The 25,042-nt window shown below is 48.0% G+C and overlaps 1 protein-coding gene across 8 annotated transcripts in view; it reads right to left on the bottom strand.

Annotated features, from left to right (window-relative positions):
* Positions 1-25,042, bottom strand: part of ANK3 (ankyrin 3) — a 2,768,233-nt gene that overhangs the window by 52,408 nt on the left and 2,690,783 nt on the right. For all 8 annotated transcript variants that reach the window (XM_069611214.1, XM_069611216.1, XM_069611217.1 and 5 more), the window contains 2 exons: positions 7,242-7,325; positions 7,074-7,133 (listed from right to left, as the gene is read on the bottom strand). In XM_069611214.1, coding sequence (XP_069467315.1) covers positions 7,074-7,133; positions 7,242-7,325 — 144 coding nt within the window. The remainder of the gene's footprint in view (positions 1-7,073; positions 7,134-7,241; positions 7,326-25,042) is intronic.

The raw sequence follows: 25,042 nt of genomic DNA, 5'->3' as shown, positions 1-25,042 counted from the left end.
ATTTCAGGGCACACCTGACATCCAGGCAGTGCAGCACGCTCTGTGCTTCGCCCTTGGGATCGAGAAAAAACGTAGGAAGTACTATGTCCTCGTTCAAGTGGAAAGCAGATGGAACCTTGGGCAGAAATGCTGGGTGTGTCCGCAGGACTACTTTATCCTTGTGAAAGGTAGTATATGATTCCGAGGCAACCAGCGCCTGGATTTCGCTGACTCTACCAGCAGAGGTGAGGCCGACTAAAGGCTGTCTTGATGGTGACCAGCCTGATGTCCACGGATGCCACTGGCTTAAACGGTTTGTGTGCCAGAGCACCAAGACTATGTTAAGGTCCCTCACAGGGTGTGGTCTCGTGACAGGCGGGTAGTGTCTTGCGAGTCCCGTCAGGTGTTTCTTGACGATAGGATTGGAGGAGAAGATGCCTTCCTCAGAGTTCGTGTAAGCCCCAATGGCTGCGAGGGTGCAGCAGTTGTCCAACTGCACGCCTGAGTGGGCAAGGTGCGCCGAGAAGGAGAACACGTCATCCAAGGTGCACGCCAGGGGGGCAAATACCCAGTGGCAGAATCTGGTCCGTTTGCTTTTGTACTGGGCCCTGGTAGCCTTGCTCCTGGCGCCCTGTATGATCTTCAAATTGGCTTGTGAGAGGCTGCGGTGCCGCAGCGTTACCTGCTCAGGAACCATGCTGTGAGGGCTAGTTTCCTTGGCGCAGGGTGGATGACTCTGCCCCTCTGCTGTGCCAGAAGATGTGCTGGGCCCATTGGGGGGTGAACTGGGGACTGAGCAGCTCCGAAAACCATGGCCTGGCTGGCCACCATGGAGCTATTAGAATGATGAGGAGTTGGCGAGACTCCTTGATTTTGCAAATTACTCTGTGAATCAGAGGTGTGGGCCGAAAGGCGTAGGCTTTCATGCCGGTCCACTGGAGGGGAAATGCGCCGCCCAGAGAGCCGGGACCCTTACCTTGCCAGGATGCGAACAGGGGGCACTTCTTGTTGTGCCAGCTGGCAAAGGGATCCACCTGGGCGTGACCCCACCTGTTTAAGATCTCCTGAATAATGAGGTTGTTTAGCTGCCACTCGTAATTGTCTGCTCCCAGCCTGCTGAGCCTGTCTGCTTCCAGGTTGGATTCCCCCGGGAAATGGACTGCTGTGAGGTAATGTCGTTTTCCAAGGCCCACTCCTACATGCTGATCGCCAGTCTGCACAGAGGAGGGGACCTGTTGCCTCCCTGCTTGTTGACGTAGTACATGCTGGTAGAGTTGTCCGTCTGGATGAGGACAGCCTTGCCCCTGAGAAGTGGTAGGAATGCCCTGAGCGCCAGCCAGATGGCGTTCAGCATTAGCCAATTGATGTGGTATTCCTGCTCCTGTTAAGTCCAAGTGCCGAGGACAGAGGGATCGTCCAGGGTGGCTCCCCAGCCCTCGGGAGAGGAATCCATGGTGACAGTGGCCTGCAGAGTGGGCGATCAAAAGGGCTTGCCCATCCGTAGGTTGCAGTCTATGGACCACCAAGTTAGGTCCAGGTGGAGAGATGGAGGAACATTGATCATCTCAGATTGAGAGCCCCGCTCCTGGTTCCATAAGGCCCCAAAGAGCAGCTGAATCCTCCTCATCCTTAGTCTTGTGTGCGGGACGCCTAATAGGAGCGCAGCTGCGACATCTTGAGATTGAGCGAAAAGCCCAGATCGTACAGAGTGTTCATAAGGGCATGGGAAGAGTGGTGAACCGCTTCTGGAGATGTAGCCCTGACGAGCCAGTCGTCGAGGTATGGGTAGATGTGGAGGCCCTGCGATCTGAGGAGGGCCGCCACCACATTCATGAGTTTGGTAAAGACCCTGGGGGTCGAGTTGAGGCCAAAAGGGAGGACCTTCTATTGATGGTAGCCCATGATCCTGAATCGCAGGAAAGAACGATGGGGCTGCCAAATCGGGATGTGTAGGTACGCGTCCTTCAGATGCAGGGAGCACATCCAGTCTCCCCTGTCCAATGTCTCTGCTATGAAAGCTGGCGTAACCATCTTGAATATTTGCAGGGCTAAGGAGAGGTTGAGGGTGGAAAGGTCCAGCACAACTCTCAGGCCTGCCTGGTTCTTCTCTGAATGGCAAAAATCCTGGATTAAAAGCCAAAGCCTAGCTCGGAGGCTGGGACTTCCTCTACTGACTGGCTCTCTACGAGTGACAGGATCTCCGCCAAAAGAGTTGCTGTCCCAACCTGTGGGAATGGCGGGGAGGAGGGAAGAGAGGCTGGGATATGAAGGCGGTACCCCGTGGATACTACGGAGAGGATCCAGGGGTCAGCGAAATTCTGGCACCAGAAATGTGCATGGAGAGCAAGCCTGCCCCCCACTGGAGACAAGTGGACCCGAAGGGGCGTGTCATGCTTCTTTCCCTCGGAGGCTGTCGCAGAGGAGGGGGACTGAAAAAGCCCTTAATTCCCCCCCCCCCCCTTTTTGTTACTTGCCCCGGTTCTGAGACGGCGAGCGGTCCGGCTGCCTCGATCTACGTTCCTGGAAGCCCTGGAACCCTCCATACGTATGACCCCTCTTGGAGCGCTGCAGAAATTGGGTGCACGCTTTAGGCATGGTCTTTGTAAGGATGGATGAAGACTTGACCGATTGTGAGCTGCGTTTCCTTTTGTCCAGCTCCTCATCCATGGAGAAGTGGAAGAGGTACTCCCACCCGCCTCGAACGGTAGATCTAGTATGCGTTCCTGGACATCCAAGTTGAATTTTGTTGCCCGGAGCCAGGCTGTCCTTATGTCCGTGGCAATGCAGATGGCACAGCCAGAGGTGTCAATATGGGCCACTGTGGATTTCATGAGATTGTGCGCCACCAGCTTAGCCTCGGCTAGCCCCGCCTTAAAATGTGATTGGCTCTGGGCAGGGAGTTCCAGAAGGAAGTCTGCAATTTCCCGCCATAATCTTTGGTTGGCGGCAGCAAGCATGGCATCTGCGTTGGCCTGACGAAGATGCAAGGATGCATTGGAATAGAGCTTCTTCCCGTACGCCTCCAAGATCTTCTCCTTGCCTAGCAGCGCCACATTGGAGGAGGCTGAGGACGACTGAGGCTTGCGGTATAGCGATGCCGCATCGATTACAGAGGAGTGAGGCAGAGGATGGGCCGAGAGCAACAGTGTATCCCCCTCCATCTGCTTGTACTTGGCGTCCAGGCCTCAATTGACCGGCTGGGCCGAGTGGGGTTTGAACCAGGGAGACTACATCGGTCTGCATAGGAATCCCCAATTTGGCAGAGGGGCATCGTATAAGGACTTCAGCCAGAACCCCCTCTGCTGGCTGCTCGACCTCGGGTTGGGGTAGGCCCAGATACTCTGCCAGACCAGCAAGACGTTCGTGGAAGGCCGTGGCTGAGGACGGTGTGTCCAGATCCTCCTCCTCAACCGTATCCTGCGGGTCTGGGCGATCTTGTGGAGGAGGAGGAGTAGTTGGCGCCAGAGGCTGGGGGACCGCGGCCGGAGGCTGAGGAGTTGGCAGAGGAGGAGTCGGCTGGGGAGCCGGAGGAGGCAGCTGCACCGGGGCCAGGGACGCCGACAGAGGTATCTGTGGTGCCGCTAGCATGGCGGGAATGACTTCCCTGATGGTGTCTTGAGGATAACACCCATCTGAGGTGACTTCATGAGGCCGATGAACCTCTCGAAGAAAAACTCCTCACTGACTGAAGCGGTGGCAGGGGGTGCTGATGGGGTAGCGAGAGGCGGCTGTGGCCGCTGCATACCCTGTCCATACGGACGCAAAGGAAAGCTGCCCTGTGCATAAGAGGGGTTGGGTGTAGGCCACGTACCTGGTTGAAGCCAGTCCCACCTTGACACTCGTTCTTCGCGGAATTCCTGGAATGGCGTTGGACAGGTGCCTCTTTCTGGCGCAGTGGCCATTTTGTTGGGCTGCCTGCCACGTGCCTGCGACGTGTTGCTCTGCCCGCTGGGCCCTGCCTCCTCCAAGACTCTTGCGTATGGATCACAAGGCCTACCCTGCTCCTCGTGCCTAGGCCCGGTAGGTGTGACACCCTCGATGCGGGGGTCGGTAGAGCTGCGCTTAGGTGCCCCCTTGGACCTATTGCCGGTATTAGGGCATAGCCCCTCGGACATGGTGCTCGGGTGAAGACGCGGTAAAAGAACCTTTCGGTCCCTCAACTCTAGCACCGGGAGGATACACGGATCCCTCAGCCCGGAGGCCGGTAGCTGTACCAGCCTCGGTGCACGTGCTGGTAGAAGGATCTGAGCAGTCCCTCCCACGCGGGAGTGCCCCTGTGAAGCTCCCTTGCGGAGTGCGATGGAGAATATCGGCCCTACTTTGGGCCTGTTTCGATGTTTCACAAAGTTCTTGAAGTCCTCTGGAGGCGATCTCTGGAAAAGCTCCCTCCACGTGGCCAGTATTTTCTTCAGCGCTTTTGAGGACACCGAGTCACACACTGAGCAAGATTGCCAACCGTGGCCGGGGCCAAGGCAACATAGGCAGAGGGCGTGGGGGTCTGAGGTAGGGAAGAGCCCGTTGCAGGGTGGACACCTGCTAAACCCCGTAGAAGTCGACATGCGCCGTGGAGGAGCGTGATGACTGAGGATCGAGTACCTGAACGATAAAAAGACAAAAAAGAAGACAAAGAGAAGAAGTATCCCCACGTGGAATTACATGCCCGAAGCCAAACCCAGGAGCGCTGGTGAATTTGGACCGTTCCCGTTGACGTGGGAAAGGGGACTGAGGTGTGGCACCGGAGGGCAGAGTCAGGGCAGCCCATGCTCCCTGGGCCACACCCCCTAAATTTAAAGGGGAAGATGTTTTTTTCTGGTGAAAAAGGTTCTGTCTCCCGTCCTTTAGAAGGGACGCCCATACAATAAGGAGGAAAGGGGACGGGACGTAAGAGTATGTTTCTGTATTGATCGGTCTGTGTGATCTTTTGATTTCTTGTTTAATTTTTAACTTATATGACTGATGGTTTGCTGGAACAACTTTTTGGAGAACACCTATTGCATAAATATATTGAACTATTCATAAACAGTATCAATTATGTATTCATTTTTTTGATTGTGCATGAATAAGATGTTAAATTAATTTCTTAAATTGATAACACTTCAGATTCTACGGTACTACATAAATTGAATTACAGACTCCCAAATGGTGTAACCGACTGACATTTTGATCCTCTGGAGTGAGGTACCAATGTGGAAGTTTGTATGTGAGTCAGTGATTGAAGGTAGCTTTGGAAGGCGAGCAGAGGAGGGGCTTAAGAGTAGGTTTGTGTGAAAGTGTGTGTGAGAGGCAGAAAGGTACATGAGAGTAGAGGCAGTGTTAGGAGAAGTGTGATTTGGAGTGTAGAGATATAGGAGGAAATTGGAGGCTGGAGACAGGAGAAGGCGGGAAGAAAATGATACAACCAGGAGCTAGAGTGTAGAGAGAGTAGAGCGTTCATGAGGGAACTCGAGGGTGGAGAAGGGGGCAAGAGCAGTAAGACAAGGAGACAGATTATGGAAAGACAGAAAAACAGAGAGGAGTGTGTAGAAGAGAGGAGACATGCGAGTGAGAAAAAGGTTGAGAAATTGAACTTTGGAGGAAAAGGATGCAAGCACACTCCAACTACTCCACTGGGTCACTTAAAAAGAGATAATCAATGGACTTTACACCTTCCCTAAAACAGGGACAGACCAGATAGTAGGGGTACATGGCTATAGTTAATTAGCACTGTATTATGACCTGTTAAGAGTAGGGACACTGGGCTAGGAAAGTAGGTGCATCCCTCAAGGTTTGAACGAAACCTGTGCAGGTATTCAACCTAGACTGCAGGCCCTAATTGCTGGTTTTTGCAGCACTATTTTTATAATTTAAACCGAAAACCTATTATATTTGTCTTGTGACTTACTGAGCACCTTGTCACAAGAAGTAATAATCTTGGCTTATGCTAGGACAAGACCTATTCACAAATAAAGGGGATTGTGATTGATGAGTGCATCATCAAATAGGGATCAGGGTCCATGCACTAATGTGTATGCAATAATATGCATAAAAGGCTCATAACTCAATGACTTGTTCTTCCTGGGTGGAGCGGCACTGCACTTACATTTCCCACAGCAATCTTCAGACCACTATTCCACTATGGACAGAGTTGCAGGGACAACCACTTAGCATCATGATATTCAAAGGCAGAGGGCAACTTTGCAAACCAGGCCGCTTTGCCTGGAAGTTGCCACTAAGAAAGTAGTCACAACCCAGTGGAATTCCCCTTGGTGATACACGTAGCTGGATGCCGCTCAATACTAATGGTGGCTTCAGACAGATTCAGTATACTGCCAAACGTTGTGGCAAGTGACAGAACAACATGATCCTCATTTCATGATCTTAGACAAACCTTGTTTATCTGTGGTTTCTCCTTGATAACTATGATATTTATAATGGTTGTCCGTAGGATTGCCTTGCATCACACCATTGTGGGACATAGGGTTGCTCAGAAGATAAGCATTCTACTCCGTCGGAGGCAGTCTGTCATTTGCAAATTTGTATCCTTCAAACGGGCGAACTCATTCTGTTATCCTTCCGAGGTTTATCCTATATTACAGTGCTTCGATGTAGGAGGAATTAGCAACAAACATTATATAAAACCTGATATCAATATTAATTGACCCTCTGTGTGAGCACCAAGGTGGAGAAAGAACATATAAAAGGCATTCCATGTTTCTGTGTGCGCTTCCACTTTTCAACTATTTGGAAACCTCATGGCTCTACTGTTACCACTGATTCGAACTTATCTGTGGAGCAGAGTGGGTGAAAGCAGAGATAGGTCCTATGTGCCTGCTGAGTCCCTTTTTGAGGTGTATTCTTGTGAGATGGGCAATATTTGCTTGTTTTAGATAGTAAAGATGGTTAGTGCGATGTAGGGCTTTATTTAGCACTTGTGTTTTCAAGGGATATAGCACAAAACACTGTTACATTAAATGCAATTCCTCATGAAAACTAAAGAAGTCGCAAGCACTTAAAATGGCCTGGCACATCACTGCAAACCTCTGACACTTTGGCCTCGTCTGTTGCAAGTAATCAGCACGCACATTCGCATGAACTCTATTCGCAATGTCTATTACCGTTTCACCAACTTTCCTCTCGTGTGGGATGGCAACACGCCTCACTACTTTCCGAATTACCTGTGAGAAGCAACGTGGGAAAAACATCATGTTCTGTTGGCCCGAGGGCAAAGTACAGCCAATGAACCACAAACGTAAAGCCTAAACAAACATCTAGAGTTGTTTTACTTTTCTCGTGACGACGTTGCCTTCTTCATCAGTAAACTGCTCCTCGGTCACTGATTCACTGGGAATGTTTTTTGCTTCCTCGCCCTATGAGAGGTAAGATCATTAGGAAATGCCTGATTCCTGCTCATGCTTTTGTTTGCAAATCACTGCACACAGCACACACATGCTATCTAGCAGGACAAGTCTAGAGTTTAGGAGACAGAGAGACACAAAGGCAAGTCTTAAAAACCAAATCCTCTCCATGCGATTCAGTATGCAGGCACATGAGGACACCTAAGAAAAGGAACATTTACACTAAAACAATGATCAGTAGCTTAGCACTAAGATTACCTGATCACTTCATGTCACCAGTGACATCCTACTTAAGCCTTGGGGTTTGCTTTTACTTTAGTTTTATGTTGGTGCACTTTATTCAGTTGAACTGATTCCAATTCCCACAATGCAAATGAAATTGCAGGATTGTGGTGTGCTGCCACGAGTGACATCAAGTCATCTGTCACCTTATTTTGCATGCTCATCACTCATAAAATCGCTGTTTATCTGCATAAGATGAACATTTTGTTAACCTCTGTCTCAACAACATGTTTGTTTTAACTGTTGTTTACAACTGCAAGTATGACCTGAAAGAAATGTTTTTTTTCTGCTAGCATTCAATGGGGATACAAGGAACATTATACAATCTTGCTAGGGGATGAGGGTAATTAAAGGCCAGGAATATTGAATACCTACTCTACATCGTCTGACACCCTGTTGCTGTCCACTTTCAGCTTTTCAATAACAGATCCCAACTTTCATCGAACTAAACCAGGGACATTAGTTAATTTTCTGTTACTGAGAAAATTTGATATTTGTAACTGCCCACTCACCACGACCCTCGCAACTGCTTCAGTCCCCTAAGAAAGATCTAAATGTTGTCACCGGAAAGTGCAACAAATGTTCACCTCTATTCATCACCAGAGAGACTGGGCTAGTAATTTAAAATAGGAACCTGTACCAATTTCTCACCCGTGTCTTCATTCGTGTCCATGGCCTGACACCCCCACCTCACTTCGACCATTTCCCTTTGCAACCGTCACACAGGCCGCTCTGCTTGGCTACACAGTACCTCCTTATGCAGCTGGCAAATTTTTGTTCTATGCACCCTGATATGATATGGCATTTATAACGCGCCTGTACACAAGTGTTTCTAGGCGCCACAAGACAAAGGAGGGACGACATAGGGGGACAAGACAAACAATCCTACTAGGCCTTGTGTCATTCGGATCGTGCAAGTGCGACAACGAGAAGTGCAGGGGGAAAGGAGAGGATGTAGGGAAGTTCGATAAGGGAAGCATGGCTCTGAGTAAGTGGCAGAAGGCAGAGCAGAAGGCAGAGGAGAAAAGGAGGGGCTTGAGCTACTTCCGGAACTTCAGGTGGTCTGGCTCAAGCCTGAGAGGGGCAGGGAGGCCATTCCAGAGGGAGGCACCCACAAAGGAGAGAGATCTACCCCCCATTCTCTGCCTGGAGAATTGTCTGACCCTCAGAGAGATGGAGGTAGCTGAGCGAAGGGCTCTAGAAGGAAGGTATTTCGGCTGAGAGAGTTGGATTCAGTGTGGGCTCTATCCCCAGAAAGCCTTGTGGACGATGCAGAGGGTCTTGAACTTGATCCTTGCAGCCAACGGGAGCCAGTGGAGAAATTTCAGGACTGGAGAGATACGGGGCTTGAGGCCAAGGATAAGTCTTGCAGTCCTGTTCATGATTAGTTGCAGGGGGCATGTGATGCTTGAGCTAAAACATGGCGCTGATGCGCAGCGCATTCTGGGGGCACTCACAGCCATAATGGATATTTATTCCATTGCCTCAGTGAAAAGCTGCACTTGCTTTGCTAAAAAAACATGCTTTCAATGCTATTCGTTGCTGAGCCTGGTATGCAGGCCTCAGCCAAGAACACAGCACTGGGAAAGCGAGAATCTACAGGTGCAGGCTGGCACCAGATATAAAAAGGTTTTGTTATGTCATGCTATACTTGCGCCAAGGTCTATGGAATTGTTTTCCGTGGTGCTTTAGAAGAGGGAGGTTACTGTCGGTTGACCCGGCTGGCAACCAACGGTCACTCAGCAATGCACAAGCGCTAATGCCAGAAGGTTCGAGAAATTGCCACCCCTTTTTGAGGAGGGCATTTATGCGGAGCTCTGGAAATGTCAGGTGGAAAAAACACAAAGACCTCAGTCAGAGGGGGGACGCCTTGTTCCGCCCTTCCTGTGGGCTGTTGTGCTCTCTGCCTGGCTTTTAATGGGGTCTTTCAGCCGCTTCTGGTGAGATGAGGGATTCAGTTACGCCAAGGTTATGTATTTTCTCTTTAATTCTCTATCTTTTCTGTGATTTATTTCTGATTTATCACTTGTTGCTTCTTAGCTATGAATAAATAGCCGTACAAGTGCTCATTATTTTGCCAACTGAGTGTCTGGTTGTGAGTTATTGCTCCGTCTACCTGCGTTCAAAGTATTTGCTCTGCTCTGCAAATGTAATGTAATAACTGTCTGTGCACTCTTGGCGAGCAATACAGGGCAAAGAGTAGAGGTAGGCAGAAAGCGGCTGTTGCAGTAGTCCAGCCTGGAGAGAACCAGGGTTCTGCAGACAGTGAGCTTCTGGGAGAATGTAAGAAAAGTTAGAATACCTATGAGGAGATGCAGCTGTAAGTGGGCCTTTTTTTTTAGTAAGGTCTGTGATGTAAGTAGAGAAAGTGAGTGGAGTTGAAGATGACTCCAAGGTTTTTTGCCTCAAAGGAAGGCATTGGTAGAGGGCCCAATGAGGGTGGCCAGAGTGAGAGAGGGAAGGCGGGAACAGGGGTCCCAATGAGAAGAATCTCTGTCTTGCTGGCATTAAGGCAAAGATCATTCGAGGCGCACCAATCCTGAATCGCAGATAGACAGTCAGGAATGAGCAAGGGAGGAGACGAAGCTGAGGGAAGCCTGAAAGAGTTGAGTGTCCTCCGCTTAACACTGAAAGTTAGAAGAGGAGGTGATCAGGTAGGCCAAAGGGGCCTGAACAGGAACACCCAACCAACATTGCTAGTGCCATAAGTGACTTGGGGAAACTGGTTTATGGGAACTTGCACTGCACTTACAGTTCTGTAAAACAGCACTGCCATGTTATATTGGTATACAATGAAAACAACAAATAGGAAATAAACTTAAAAACTTAAAATAACAAACATATTTGGAATGGTTTAATAAAAATATATATGGGGGTTGGGGCAAGGGATTAAAATGGGTGGGGTTGGGTAATAAAACTTGGAAACTGGCGGACTGCCCCAAATTGAAAAAAATAAGAAATCTATATTTTTCGTTATTTTTTATTTGTTAAAAAATGATTTGTTATTTTTGTATTTATTTGTTATTAACACATGAAACCAGTTATATCTCACTTCTGCTGTTGATCATTGTGTAAATGAGCACAACTCTATTTCACACATTGTCAGGAGGTTCTTCAAATTATACTGGTGTTTATTATTCAGGTTCTAATGAACCACTTTTCAGGCTCCTTTCAGTATCAAATAAATACAAAAACACATGGATGGTAAAGGTTTTTCGATAATTAAACAATCTTGTTATGTTACGAAGACTGGTGGTGGGGCCCTTTCAATGAACGATTGTCTAATGGGGACAACTTGTCTATGGCGATTTTCATTGCATCATTGTTGCAGTGGGTCTTGTAGGGCATTTTTGTCTCGAGGGATCAACTTGAAAGATGAGGAGTTATAGTGCGCAGGAGTTGGTGGTAGAGCAGTGTTAATTTTGCTTGCCTGTGCATATGGGGGAACACAAAGAGGCATTAAAGTGCATGTGGAGTGTGTGCCCAGGCCACCCACCCACTACCAATCTGATGAATGTATTTAGCAACAGTTGCACGATATGGTGGTGGGATTCGGTCTATAGGGTGAAAAGTGAAAAAGAGGTCGAAGTGGAAAAGTGCTAACAAATCTTGCTGAGTTATAGATCGGTAGAAGCGAATACCGGAATACAATGTCCATGCAAAGGAAGAGAGGAATGGTTGTCAATCAACTAGCATGCAGTTTAGTAGGAGGGGAAGTATTAAATGATGTTTGATTTATTTCTCTAGTGCTACTCTGGAAACTGCAGGGTCCATAGATGAGTCTATATTACATGGGTGTTAGCACTGGCTACTTTTATTTTACACAACTGCTACAAAATGTTCAATACAAACAAATGACTTCCCTCTGGTAGGTTCTTTCTGATGGATGTTCCTCCCACAGATTCCTCAACTTAGAAATGCTCTTTCTGCGGCAGCGGAACTGGGAAACTTTGACAGCATGGAGTGCCAAGCAGCTTAGGCTTTAAGGATCCCCAGCGCTCTCATCGTAAAGTATTGACGTGACATTGGCGTTGATACAAATAACCTACGCCGTGCCCCGTGTCCTCAGTTACCCGTTTTTTCCCAGTGCTCAGCTGCGTGGAGGATCACCAATTATATAAGGTGCTTTCAACATCAAAGGAGGTCGCAATTTATAGGGAGCTCTCTGACTGAGGGATAGCCTCGGAGGGCAATGAGTAATTAGAGGGAGGATCATCGATCAGAAAGAGCATTACCAGAGGCAAGTAATTTGTTTTTCTAATAAATTGTTTCCTCCAACAGATTCCTCTTCTTAGATAGACTCCCATGGCAGTACCATAAAGCAGGAGGAGGGAGGAGCAAACTCGGTTGGTGACAGATAAGAAAGTGCTGCTGGACAGCTATGCCAAAGTGTGGGCGTCATGACCTGACAAGGTATCCAGGTGGTAGTGTTTTGCAAAAGTGCATAGAAGCCCAAGTTGCAGCCTGATAGGTTTATGTCCTTAATAAGGACTCCCCTTTGGAGTGCTGAAGTAGCAGCCCTGCCCCTGGTTGAATGTCCTCTGAAGCCTTCGGGGTGTCTTTTCCCGCCCTATAATAGCATTCAGAGCCAATCATTCATAGTACAACTCATCTTGAAATGGTCTGTTTTGTTATTCCTCTGCTCGTCTTCGGGACAAAGAGCTGAACGTTTATTCTAAAAGGGTTCATTCTGGCCATGAAGAAACTCAATACCATTAACTGGTCGAGTCCACGTAGCCTCTCCCCCTCCTTGGAGGGATGTGGAAGTGGGTAAAAGGCTGGCAAGCGAATTGTTTGCATCAGGTTTGTTTGTTTGTTTGTTTGTTTATTTTATTTATATTGCGCACCAGACCCTTAGGTTACCGGGCGCAGCAACAAGTATATGCGAAGCTTACAATGTTACAATGTTATATAAATGAATTTACAATATTACACCATATTTCACAAATTACAAGAATGTACAGATAAAGAGTTGCCGTATTTACATGAATGTACAGTTAACAATATACAGGATTAGCAGTAATAACCATAATGGTTGATGTCACGTCAGGGTGCATTAGGTAGGACTACACTTGTGAGTGTTCGGGTGTTAAGTCGTTGTTGGCGATAATGTGTTTGATAAGGTTCCTTCTGAAATGGGGGAAGGGTTGGTCAGCTCTTAGGTTAGGTGGCAGGGCGTTCCACAGGTTAGCAGCTTTCACAGGGAAGCAGACGCCACCAATTTTGGCAAGTCTGAATCTAGGTACTGCCAAACAATTGGAGTTGGCGAGTCTCATGGGTCTATTAGAAGTTTTTCTTTTTATTTTGTCCATCAAGTAGCTGGGAGCAGCATTATTTAAGGCCTTATGGGTTAATGAGATCATTTTTAGCTGGATTTTATTCTCAGTAGAGAGCCATTTATGTTGCCGCCTAGTCGAGGAGATATGCTCCCTCTTTTTTATTCCTAATGCAGCTCTGAGAGCATTATTTTGTAGAGTTTGAAGTCTTAGGGGTAGTAGCTTTATTGGCGCTACTGTATAGGGCATTACAGTAGTCGAGTCGGGAAAGAATTAAGGCTCTAGCCAGGATTAGGCAGCTGGTATTAGACAGGAAGGGCTTGCCTGCTCTGATCAATTTACAGGGGAAATCAGACACCACCTTAGGTAGAAAGGAAGGGCTCATCCTGAACGTGACCTTGTCTTTCGTGAAAATCGTTAAGGGTGGTTTACAAGACAAGGCCTGAAGCTCACTGACCCTAGGCGCTGATGTAATTGCCACAAGGAAGGCTGTCTTCCAGATGAGGAGCTTGAGAGAGCAAACCTACAACAGCTTATATGCTGATCCCATTAGAAAGGTCAGCACAGGCTCAGATCCACTCCGGCACAATAAAAGGGGGTCGGAGGAAAGGTATTGGTTAGTCTGATAATGATGGGGATTAAAAAGAACGATACCTGTTCGGGCATGTACTTGAAGATGGAAAGCATTGCCAGTTAGCCTTTGACAATCACAATTTGTAGACTTTGCCTGGCAAGGTGCAACAGGAACGACAACCTTTGAGATGTCACACAGAAAATGATCAATTTCTTTGGCTTTATACAAGCTGCAAACTTTCTTCCAGTGGCAGTGCTTTACACCCTCTGGAAGGTCCCAGTCCCTATACCTCAGCCTTTCAGAAGTCACACGTGCAGGCTGGAAATCATCTACGATGTTGTTTAGAAGGAGGTGCAGTAATAATTGATGTTTGATTTCTTTCTCAAGAGCTTTATTATTTAAAGCTAAATTGGCCACTGCAGCGTGCACGGATGATTCTTTAGCACATGACACCTGCTATTATTAATTTATGGAGGTGTCCATGCTCCGTTGATGGACCAGGACTCCCTCTTGTGAGAGCACTTTTTCCCTCTGGGGAAGATGCAGCGTTCAATCTCCTGACCACTTTAGGAATAACTCGGTTCAGTGGGAATGCACACAGAAGTACAAATATCAGTCCACCATGAATGCGTCCCCCAGTGCTCCTCTTGTGGGACATTCCCTGGAGCAGAAAAGTTTGCACTTCCTGTTGGAACTGGATTCAAACAGGTCCACCTGAGGGATTCTCTAAAGGGAGAAGATCTGCAAAAAAACTTCCTGCCACCGATTCCATTTGTGGGAGACCAAGATCTGCCTGATCAGGGAATCCGCCGGTGTGTTCTCATCCGGTCCATGTGAACTGTTGATAAAGAGATATTGTTCTGTAATACCCAGAACCAGAGCTGCATCACCCCTTTGCAGAGGGCGTGACCCTACTTCATCTATCTTGTTGATGTAGTGCATGACCGCTGTGTTGTCCATTATGATCAAGACAGTTTTCCATCAAAGGTAAAATGGCCATCAGCTCGAGTCTGATCGCCCTCAGCTGGAACAGGTCTATGTGGAGTCTTGTCTCTGCCAGAGACCACAGTCTGCTCTGTGAGAAACCAGAGACTATTCTCTCGAGTAGACCTTTAGAATCCCTTACTCAGGTGGCCAGGGAAGGGCTGACGCTCTCAGATCTCAACTATGGGGGTGGACGAGTGTGGGAGGATCACCTGGGTAAGGGAGCCCAGGGTTATACTTGGGGAAATGCTGCTGGTGAGATGCGGTTTTGTACCGGGGAAGAAGGAGACGACGATATACCAGAGGCCTTTATAGGCTATAATACATTGACCCACCTTCCTCCCGTTGAATCTAGCTTACCCAAATCTACCATCCCCTCCATATGTAACAAGCCCACTAATATACCACACCCTGTTGCATTCAGAAACTCTCTCTCTCTCAGAATCCGTGCTTTTCTGTTCCCTATCCATATACTTCCAACCATTCTTCTTCACATCACTCTGGTTATTCTGTCCCGAACCCCCAGTATACGGCATTGACAACCCACTACCATTCCCACAACTCCCCCTGTTCAGATCACAATAAAAACTAGTCATTCTTGTTCACTCCACAACCCCTACGAACCCCCAAGTAAGAGAACTATAATCCTGTGTACCACCTTTTCTCCATCCTACCCCATAGGATACTCAAGAACTCTACAACCCCCTGTTTCTAACCTGAACACTTCTTTACCTTTTAACAGACAACCGACTATTATGAAATCTGTTTACCTGACATGTCCCAATGCAAGGGCCAGGCAGAGTCAGGCAATTATTCCAAATCACACAGATCCGACGGGCCTTTCCTTTCCCCACAGTGATAAAAGGTGGATCAAAAGAGCATAGAACGATCAAGGCAGACCGCACAAGGAGACAGCTATGCAAGTCTGGCAGTTCAAGAACAAGAGAAAGGCGGCAAATATCGAAAGGCTGACGGGGAGAGAAGCAGCCTTGCCCTTTTCGACAAAACCCAGCAAACGCTCCACTGAGAGAAATGGTGGACCGAGGACAATAGCCCAAGTATGCTGCAGCAGATATCAACTATACACAGAGCGTATTGACACCGATAAGCTTTAGCGAGGGATAGTCCTGCTTCCGTGGTACCGGCCTTGACTCCAGTGAAAAGGAAAGCCAAACGGTTCATCACAGCCGGTGAGTCGAGGGGAGAGCCGATAAGAGCCGGGCTGTGGTGAATGAAAGTCGCAAAGTGAGAAAGTTCAAAGAACTGTACAATTGTAAAGGGGAGACCAGCTGCAAAAGGTCAAAGTGGTCATACAGGAGGTCAAGCAAAATCCCTGTACAGTCGAAAGCCTTTGATATACAAACTATAAAGAAAGGAAGAGAATTGAGTCCTGCAAACATTGAAAGTGAATGTAAAGGTGAAATTCGCAAATGTGAACCCGACCGAGGGATGCTGATGAGATGGGGGCAAGTCTAAAGTCCCAAGAACTAGTGTGTTGACAAACGTGAACAAGGCCGAGGGATGACCACTATGAACTGTTTAAAAGACATTGGGCCTCATTCCGAGTCTGATGATAATCCTCGCTGTGGTACCGGCGGGTTGCTGCGGGACTCAGAATCATTTACCATCACCTGACCTACCGGTGCCACCGGGCTATTCCAAGTCCGGCGGCCAGGAAGCCAGGCACTGGTAAAATGTTGTTCACCATTGCCATAGAGTCCAATAGGACTCTATGGGAGTGGGGACACAGGAGCATTGGCACTTTTGCTAATGGTGTCAGTGCTTCTGTGAAAAGTCTGCCTACCGGGACTGCTGCACCCGGCAGGGTCAGACCTGTCTGGCACAGCAGCCCCAGCAGCAGACTTGTAGTTTGCCGGTCTGGAAACAAGGGTGCTGGTGAAATTAATAGCACCCTTGTTTCCGGACTGGCAAACCTTTATAATGAAGCTCATTGACTTTTGAGAAGGGCCCGAACGAGGGAGATCCAGGGGTGAAGCTATCGTCCAAAGTTCAATGTAAAAAGACCAACAGTCCAGAGGGATCCAAGCCTGAATGAGGGAGATCCAGGGGTGACTCCATCACCTGAGAAAAGCCATAGTGAACCCGATGGAGGGAGGCTGAAAGCAAAGAGGGGTCTGCACCCAGAAGAGGAGGACCGTGGGGTAAAGCCATCACCCGAGAGACCTATGAACTTTTGACTGTGTTTGTTAGTTTTTTTGTGAACCCATCAGGCACTCAGAAACGGGAGGTTCAATCACCGAAGGCCTTGCTATCGATCAGGACTATTTAGGGGTCTGCGCCCGGAAGAGGGGGACCGAAGGGTGAAAAATCCTCACCCTAAGTGAAACCAGAAAACAAGCTTTTATTTGTTGAAGAGACTTTTGTTTTGCTGCTTAATACGTCAGGCCCTCGAAGGCAAGAGACTTTTATGAGAAATGAGAATTGGCCATCAAGGCTCCTGAAAAACTGGAACACAACTATCGACTCATGCTGGGGAAGTTCGTGTGTGTGCTGTGCTCCAAGATCCCACCTTGCCCTGTGCTCAAAACGTTGGGAAGGGAGAACCTAGTTACCGCATCCTGACATATTATTTGAGAGCACTTCTTTCTTTTCTTGAAAACCACCCCACACCCTTTTTGTATTAGTGGTAAGGTTTGACAATAGGTTTTCTTAGAATAGGCCCTTTTTATTTTGACACAACGCCACTAGGACTGCCTTATTTTCATTTGAAGGCCGACGCTTGCTCCCATCTTAGATTCAGGTTTAGTTTAGGCGTTTTTCACACCCTGCAAACATTGTTCAACAAACACCCTTGAACTGAGATCACTTGTGTCCGTCTTTACTGTTGCCACCATGAGTTCCTTACAGCTCATTGTTCGCTCATTCAGGCGAGTGCCCCAGTCTTTTAGCAAAGTGTTCATGATCACGGTTGCCTCCGTCCATAGTTGACAAAAAGGCTCTCCTTCAATCAATTTCTCCTTGCAAGCCCTGCACAGGAAATCATGCGCAATTCTGATTGGAACATGTAGTAAGTCCTTCATGTTGCCTGAGAACTGTGACAATTAAGACCCAAGGGCTCACTTTAGTGACCTCATTCTCAACCGGGACTCCGGCACCAAGAAAATGCAGGATACCATGAGACCAAACAACAGTAAAAAGTCCAGGGCTGGCAAACATTGCGTGTTTTGAAATCTGGTGACCATGTGTTGGATGTCCAGAGCCTTGTCTTTGGAAACCTTCCCCTGAGGTAAAGTCCAGAACTGCTCCAATTAACTGAAACGTTATAGAGGGTGCCATATGGGATGTCTTGAAGTTGTGGGAGAAGCCCATTCTGTGCAGAAGGTGGCTGGTGGGATTGAAGTGATCCAGAGCCTGATTTGTGGAATGAGTTCTGAACAGCCAGTCATCGAAGCACGGGAAAACTTGAGTTCCTCCACCTCCTTAGATTTACCACCACCACTGCCAACAGTGGAGAAAAACCCTTGGGACAGATGTGAGCCCGAAAGGTAGAATCCAGAACTGGGAGTGGGAACTGCTGATGCCAAACCTCAGGTACCAACCAATCCTGGCGCCCCAGAGCTTAGAGGATCAACAAGAGAGCTACCAACTTGAACTTGCCCTTTCTGAGGAACTTGTTCAAGCGTCTCAGGTCCAAGATTGGTCGCAGTCCTCTGTCCTTCTTTGGGACCAGAAAATAAAGAGAGTACTGCCCTTTGCTCCTTTCAGCTTGTGGTACTAATTCTATGGCACCTGTCTGCAGTAGTGATATAATCCCCTGCTGGAGTAGTGGGACCGGAGCAAAGTGTGGTCAGATGGGTGGAGGGGAGGGCGATCCAGCAGGCGCAACAGGAAGGGGAGGCAGTACCCTTGGGAGACCACCTGCTGTGCCCATGCATCCGTAGTACGACTGCACCATTTTGAGGGATGGTGCAAATGATGCCCCCTTGCTGGAGTAGGAGAGAAGCAGTTTTGAAACTGGTACTGCATTGAAGAGGACTGCAGCAGGGAATGATTGAGGAATTTCTCCTCCTCTTCCTCTCGATGGCCATAAACATTTTCTTTGACCCTTCTGGTAGTTGATTGTTTGCCTCTTTGGCTAGCATAGCTGTAGTAGCGAAAAGGCTTTCCCTTCCTGTGGGTTGTGGGCTGATGTACAGCCTATCCCAGTGATTTTGCTGCTGCCTTATGTGCCTGTAACTTTTCTAGGCTATCACCCGCCTTAGGTCCAAAAAAATAAGAACCATTAAACGGGATGTCAAGGAACTTGGTTTGCACATACTGTGAAAAATCTGTCTTCCTGAGCCTGGTAAATCTCAGTGAAACAGCGTTTGTAGCCATGGCTGTCTACCATGTCCAGACCCGACCTGAGTTCTAGGCACATGTTTTTTTTACCCTCTCCCGCAATGCTGAGGAATCCATCCCTCATTTTGCACTTTAGGACGTGTGTTAATATGGATTTTTCAAATCTGGCCTGGTGCACACATTCCTGAAGGCCACCCTTGTTCTAGTGAACAGGGGTACTCTGTCAAACCCAGTCAGGTTAAGCATGGAGAGTGGTCAAGGCTAAGTTTCAGAAGAGGTGAGTGGGGCCATGGGCCCACAATTAGTCCAACAGTGAAATACACAATGGTTCTACTCAGACAGGTAAGTACAACAATGCTATATTTATTATAGGTCCAAAAACACAGCAGGAAAATGAATCAAGCAGGTAATATCACACAACGCTCTAAATATAAAACATATGTACATTACCCTTTGGTTATAGAAATCCACACAATTCACCTAAACACCTGAAAGGTAAATAGTTATGCAAACAGAGAACCAGTTCACAAAAATAGAAGCACTAACTTTATACGTCCAATCCCTAAGTTGGTTGGGGCGTTGTGCCCAAAAGTCACAAAGTTCTTTTAGGAGAGGGGACAAAGGCAGGAAGAGTTCTTGGATGGTTCCAGTCGATTATGCATTCTGGACAGACCATCAGCATTGCAATTTTGTGCCTATGCTCAATGGTGAAGTGAAAGTCTTGAAGACGTATGGACCACCTGGGCAACTTCAGATTGACTCCCTTCATGTTCATCAACCACTTTAAGGGCCTTTGGTCAGTTTGCACAGTTAAGTGAGACCCATAGAGTTATGGTCTCAGCTTCCGAAGGCTCCACACTATGGACAAACACTCCTTTTCCACAGTAGACCACATGCGCTCTGTGTCCTTAAGATGGTGACTGATGAATCATATAGGATGTTCCCTGCCTTTGTCATCTAACTGTGAAAGGACAGCACCTATCCCAGTGTCAGAGGCATCTGTCTGAACAATGAAAGGTCTACGATAGTAGGGTGCCTTGAGAACACAGGGGACAGACAAAGGGAATCCTTCAGGTGTGGGAATGCCTTATCACACTCCTCAAACCAAGAAACTTTCTTAGGCTTCTATGGAGTAGTGAGGGCAGTCATAGGGTCAGCTATGGTGACATAGTCTGCCATAAAGTGTCTGTAGTACCCATTGAGGCCTAGAAAACCTCTCACTTGGTTTTGGGTAGTGGGGGTTACCCACTCTTGTACAGCATGCACTTATATGGGAAGAGGCTGAATCTTGCCCCCACCAACCTCATTCCCAAGGTAGACCACTGTAAGGGTGCAGACGTCCGAGTCTGACACAATGGTGGCATGATGATTGGCAAAGACTTTTATTCAGGCAAAAATAAAGAGGAAACCTATCTCTCAGAAGGGGCTCCCTTGCCCTCTACTAAGGAATTTAGGAATCAGTCCAAATGTCCAAGTAAATAAAGAGAGTCAAAATGCCTACTGATAATGGATTGTGTCCTCTCACGTATTTCTCATCCTTGATATTCTCCGATATCCTGATTGCAGCTTCAGAAATTGTTCTCAGCAGAGGGCGCAGTGCGTCGTCGACTCAATGTCCCTCGGCGGCTTCCATCGTGCTCCTGACTATGACATCGACAGTGAAGTAGCATGCACCGCACCCGTTGCCTCAGTTTTGTTTTCTGCAGGCTCGGCACGCTTCGAAACAGTTCAAAATCGACTCTGTGTTTTTTTACAATAACGTTTATCCTAGCTTTAAAGATGTCTAAACTGAAGACCAGGTTTAAAAGATATACCGAATGCAGTTTGAAGATCTCAATCACTGATCCGCATCGGATAGGTCTTTGGTATCTTGGCACCGATCAAAAGGTCGATTAATGCGGCTCTTGTCAGCCAATGACCGTTGAAAGAGAAGAATGGGAATCTCGTCCTGGGTAGGCCCCAATCCAAGTCCCCTTCAACTACTCCATCCAAGAATAGGTCTTCAGGAGAGAGAAGCTCGAGAGGTATTTCGGTTCAGTGAGAGAAAAAGCACTCAAAATTTAAGTGTTCTCGGTCGAGAAGTGGCTCTCAACACTCATCCTCGTCGACCTCCCATAAAAAGTTGAAAAGGCGGTGTCATAGATCCTGCTCTTCTTCTTCGGACTCCTCACCCAATACAAAACAGGTATGTTTCCCAGGTAAGCTGGCATCAAAAGCCAAATGGGAGGATTTTCGCCTCCAAATGATGAAGGTGTTTGAGAAGGCAGACACTTCCGCCCCTTCAAAAGAGCCGAAAAAGGCTTCAGACACCATCGCGCCACGTAAAGCCGACACAGAGTCAGTTGAGGTTTTGGCTTGCACCCATACGAGCCCGGGCAAGAAAGCAAAGCTTCCTCGAGAAGTGTCAAAAGTCTTGAAAGTTGGAGATGCACCGAAGCCTAAGCCCCCACTCCTTAAAAGGAGGTTGTGTTGATTGCTTCGACGTGGAAACCATCAAAGTCGAAGCCATCGACGTCTTCGACAGAGATGTCGAAGGATTACAGACTTCTTCCATGAAAGGTCCACAGATTACATTTTTGAAGAGGAGGAGCGAGATACAGTTAGTCCTCCGTTTGACCTGGAATTTGGAACTCCCAATGTGCCTGAGGAGTTAATCTCTGAAGAGTCCAGATAACAGCACCTTGTAGATTGCTTTAAGGATGCTAGAGGGCTGGATATTTTGCCACCCCTGATCCTTCTAGACACGCAGATGCATCATACAGGTCTGTTGTGGGTAAGGTAACGAAGACCTGTCACTGTAGGAAAAAGGTCCTACAAAGCACCCTGGCCTACAATTCCTTACATCCCTGAGGAACAGGGTGCTGGAGAATTGGAAGAAACCGAACACTACTCCAGCTGTTAATAAAGACTTCACAAGGAAGTGCAAGCCCTCTGCTGTGGATCCCGATTTATCATCAAAACACCCTACTCCTGAAAGTCTAGTGGTCCAGGCAGCTACTGCTACCTCTAGGGCAGCTGCTTACCCTATGATCCCTCCGGATCGGGACAACAAGAAATGTGATGCCTTGGGAAAGAGGAGGTTTTTTGTAAGCAGCATGTCTTTAAAGTCCCTTAACGCCACATATGATTTAGCAAAGTAAACATTTACTTAATGGGAGGTGGCAGCGATGGCTGCAGATCACGTTCCTGAAGGTGAGGAAAGGGAAGGTTTCCTGATCATAAAGAATGGCAAGGATGCGATGAACCAGTCATTACAGTTTGGTTTGGACTCGGCAGATAGTGTCAATCTTGCGATGGCAGCAAGCACTGTCTCACAAAGATTTGCTTGGTGCATAGGTCTGGATTTGCTCCAGATGTTCAAGCAAGACTTCTGGATATGCCCTTTGATGGCTCCCAGCTTTTTCGGTCAAAGGCTGATGAAAGCTTGAAAAAGATTCAGTTTAGTGCAGCGATAAAGCAACCGCAGCAGGCACAAGCAACCTCCCACAGTTGCTGGGGTCATTCTTTTCATTACTATTCATCTGTTGGAAGGACAAGAGGCCAAAGCTCACAAAGGGCCCAGATGAGATTTCCTTGTGATGCACGAGGACGTGGGGATAAACCCACTCCCACAGCCACAATCGCTCTGTCATCCATGACATCTGCAGCTCCACAACCTCTGAGAGGCCTTAGTTCACAGGACAGCAGTGGGAGGAAGATAACATGGATATGGAAGAATGTCGAAGCATTAATTCCTAAGCTTGGCCTCTACAAACTGTAGCCCAGGGTTACTGCCTCCCATTCATAAAAAGGCCGCCGGATTACCAACCAGGGAGTCAATCCTTTAGTAATTGGATCCGTTCCTCTTACAGGAGATTATCAGCCTGTTGGAGAAAGGTGCAATCCAATGGGTACCTGTAACGGAGAGGACCCAAGGATGGTACTTCCCTTAATTGCTAGTTCCCAAAAAGGACAGGGGGCTGCAAACCATCTTGGACTTCAGATGCTTGAACAAGTTCCTCAGGAAGAACCAGTTAAAGATGGTCACTCTTTCATAAATCCTCCAGGCCTTCAGCTCCAGGATTGGATGGTATCACTCAATCTTTAGGATGCTTACGTTCATATGCCCATACATTCCAAGCACAGGAAGTACCTGAGGTTCATTGGCAGTACTCCTTTTCAATCTTGGGTTCTGCCATTCGGCTCAGCTCCGCCCGAACGTCTTCACCAAGTTGATGGTGGTGGTGGCAGCAAGTCTGAGGAGGGGAGGGATTCTACTCCTACCTATACGATTGGCTGATCATAGCTCGTTCTCCTAAAAAGGTCCTGGAACATATCAGCGTCACTTGCCACTCTCTCCACAAGCTGGGCTTCTCCCTCGATTTCAAGAAGTCTCACATGATACCTTCCCAAAAGCTTCCATTTATTGGAGCGGTCCTGGATGCTTCCTCTGGGAAAGCTTTGCCACCCGAGGTGAGGGCTCAGCACATTGTGAAGGTGGTCATGAAGTTTCAGAATTACCAAAGTTTACCGTCCTTCGATTTTCTGAGGTTGCTCAGTATTATGGCATGCTGCATTTTCCTGGTGCCAGAGGCCCGTATGAGGAGAAGATCCCTTCAGTGGGCCATCAGATACCAATGGTCACAATTCAAAGGCAGGATGATAGATCTCCTTCAGGTACCAAACAAGGTTGTGCAGGATTTCCTGTGGTGGGCCTGCAAAGAGAATGTGCTGAAGGGAGAGCCTTTTTGGCAACCATGGGCAGAGATTACAGTAGTTACGTATACCTCCCTCACAGGTTGGGGAGCTCATATGAACGATCTGTCAATCAGCAGTTGTTGGTCTCCATCGGAGTCCAAACTACACATCAATCTTTTGAAGCTGAGGGCAATCGGACCAGCAGTGATGGCCTTTCTGCCCTCTGTGCGGGGGGTGTGAAGGAACGTCCTGATAATGACAGACAACACAGTGACCATGCATTATCTCAACTAGAGAGCAGGTGTAGGGTCAATACCACTGTGCAGAGAAGCTATGTAGCTCTGGTTTTGTGCACTGCAAGAAGGAATCTCTCTGTCGGTTGTTTACCTAGCAGGAGAGGAGTACACGGCGGGGGATGCTCTGAGCAGGCAGCGCACAGTCTCCCATGAGGGGGAGTTAGCTCAGGAATTTCTTCTAGAGATCTTCGCCCTGAGGGGAACCCCTCAAGCGGATCCGTTCACGTCCAGTGTCAACAGGATATGCAACGTGTTCTGCTCCAGGGAATTTCCTCAGAGGGAGCTTTGAGGAATAAGTTTGTGGTGGAATGGGAATTGCCACTTCTGTACGTGTTCCCACCAGTGCCTGTCATTCCTCATGTCATCAGGAGGTTGAGGAAGATTGGGAAATTCATGATCCTGATTGCTCCGGATTGGGTCAGGACGTGGTGATACTCAGACCTTCTAGACATACCCATCTACCCTCTGATTCATCCTCCTCAAGGAGCAGACCTGCTCACTCAGGAGGGAGATCACATTCTTCACCCAAAAATCAGAACCTTGTACCTTCATGCCTCATTTATGAAAGGTTACGAAAAGGAGATTGGGACCTCCTGGAAGACGTAATGAAGGTGTTGCTTTCGGCCAGAGGTTCGGCCAGAAGACCAGCAACTAAAGCTCTGTACCGCTGCCGTTGGATCAAGTTTTGCAACTGGTGCAGAGATAAAGATGGAGTGAGAGCTGAGTGAGAGCAGTTCCCTACAGTCCAGCGTGAGAGTGTGCCTTTGCTGTTTGCTATTGAGGAGGAGAAACCTTTAAGTACCCAGTTCCATTCGCGGCGCCAAGCGGAATGATCGCTGAGTGACAGCAGCTCCCTGCAGTCTACTAGCTCGCTGGACATCTTCCTGCTTTGGCTCTGCTATAAGAACAAAGTAGCTACGGACACCGTGCCAACTAACGCTACGCACACAAGGAGACAGCTTGTAGCAAAGACCGAGCTCGAGCCCGAAGAGGTGAGTGCGCTGACTGGACTTGCCTTGCAGCTGTGAAATTAGTGAATCCCAGCTGTGCTTTAGCCCCGAATGGGCAACCCTAACGCTGTGCCTTTCAGCCGCCACTTCCGGTGCTCTTGGCAGAGGTTCTGGTCACCACCTCAACGGCCACCTACCAGGAAAAGTATGGCTCTACTCCTAGCGCTCCTCCCTTGTTGTCCTCATTAACATGTATTGACCAACCACAAACTTTAGAAATGTTAGAAGTTACGGAGCATGCAGCGCAATCAGAAAAGGCACAGAGCAAGGAACGGAGGGAGAGGGCTATGGTAAGCTCTTCAAAGCGACTGCACGAGAAGCCTGGCAT

This window comes from Ambystoma mexicanum, chromosome 8 (genome assembly GCF_040938575.1).
Source record: "Ambystoma mexicanum isolate Mex_15411 chromosome 8, UKY_AmexF1_1, whole genome shotgun sequence".
Classification (NCBI taxonomy): domain Eukaryota; kingdom Metazoa; phylum Chordata; class Amphibia; order Caudata; family Ambystomatidae; genus Ambystoma; species Ambystoma mexicanum.
Note: the sequence above shows the minus strand (reverse complement) of the source record. Positions and strands in the feature narration are given on the sequence as shown.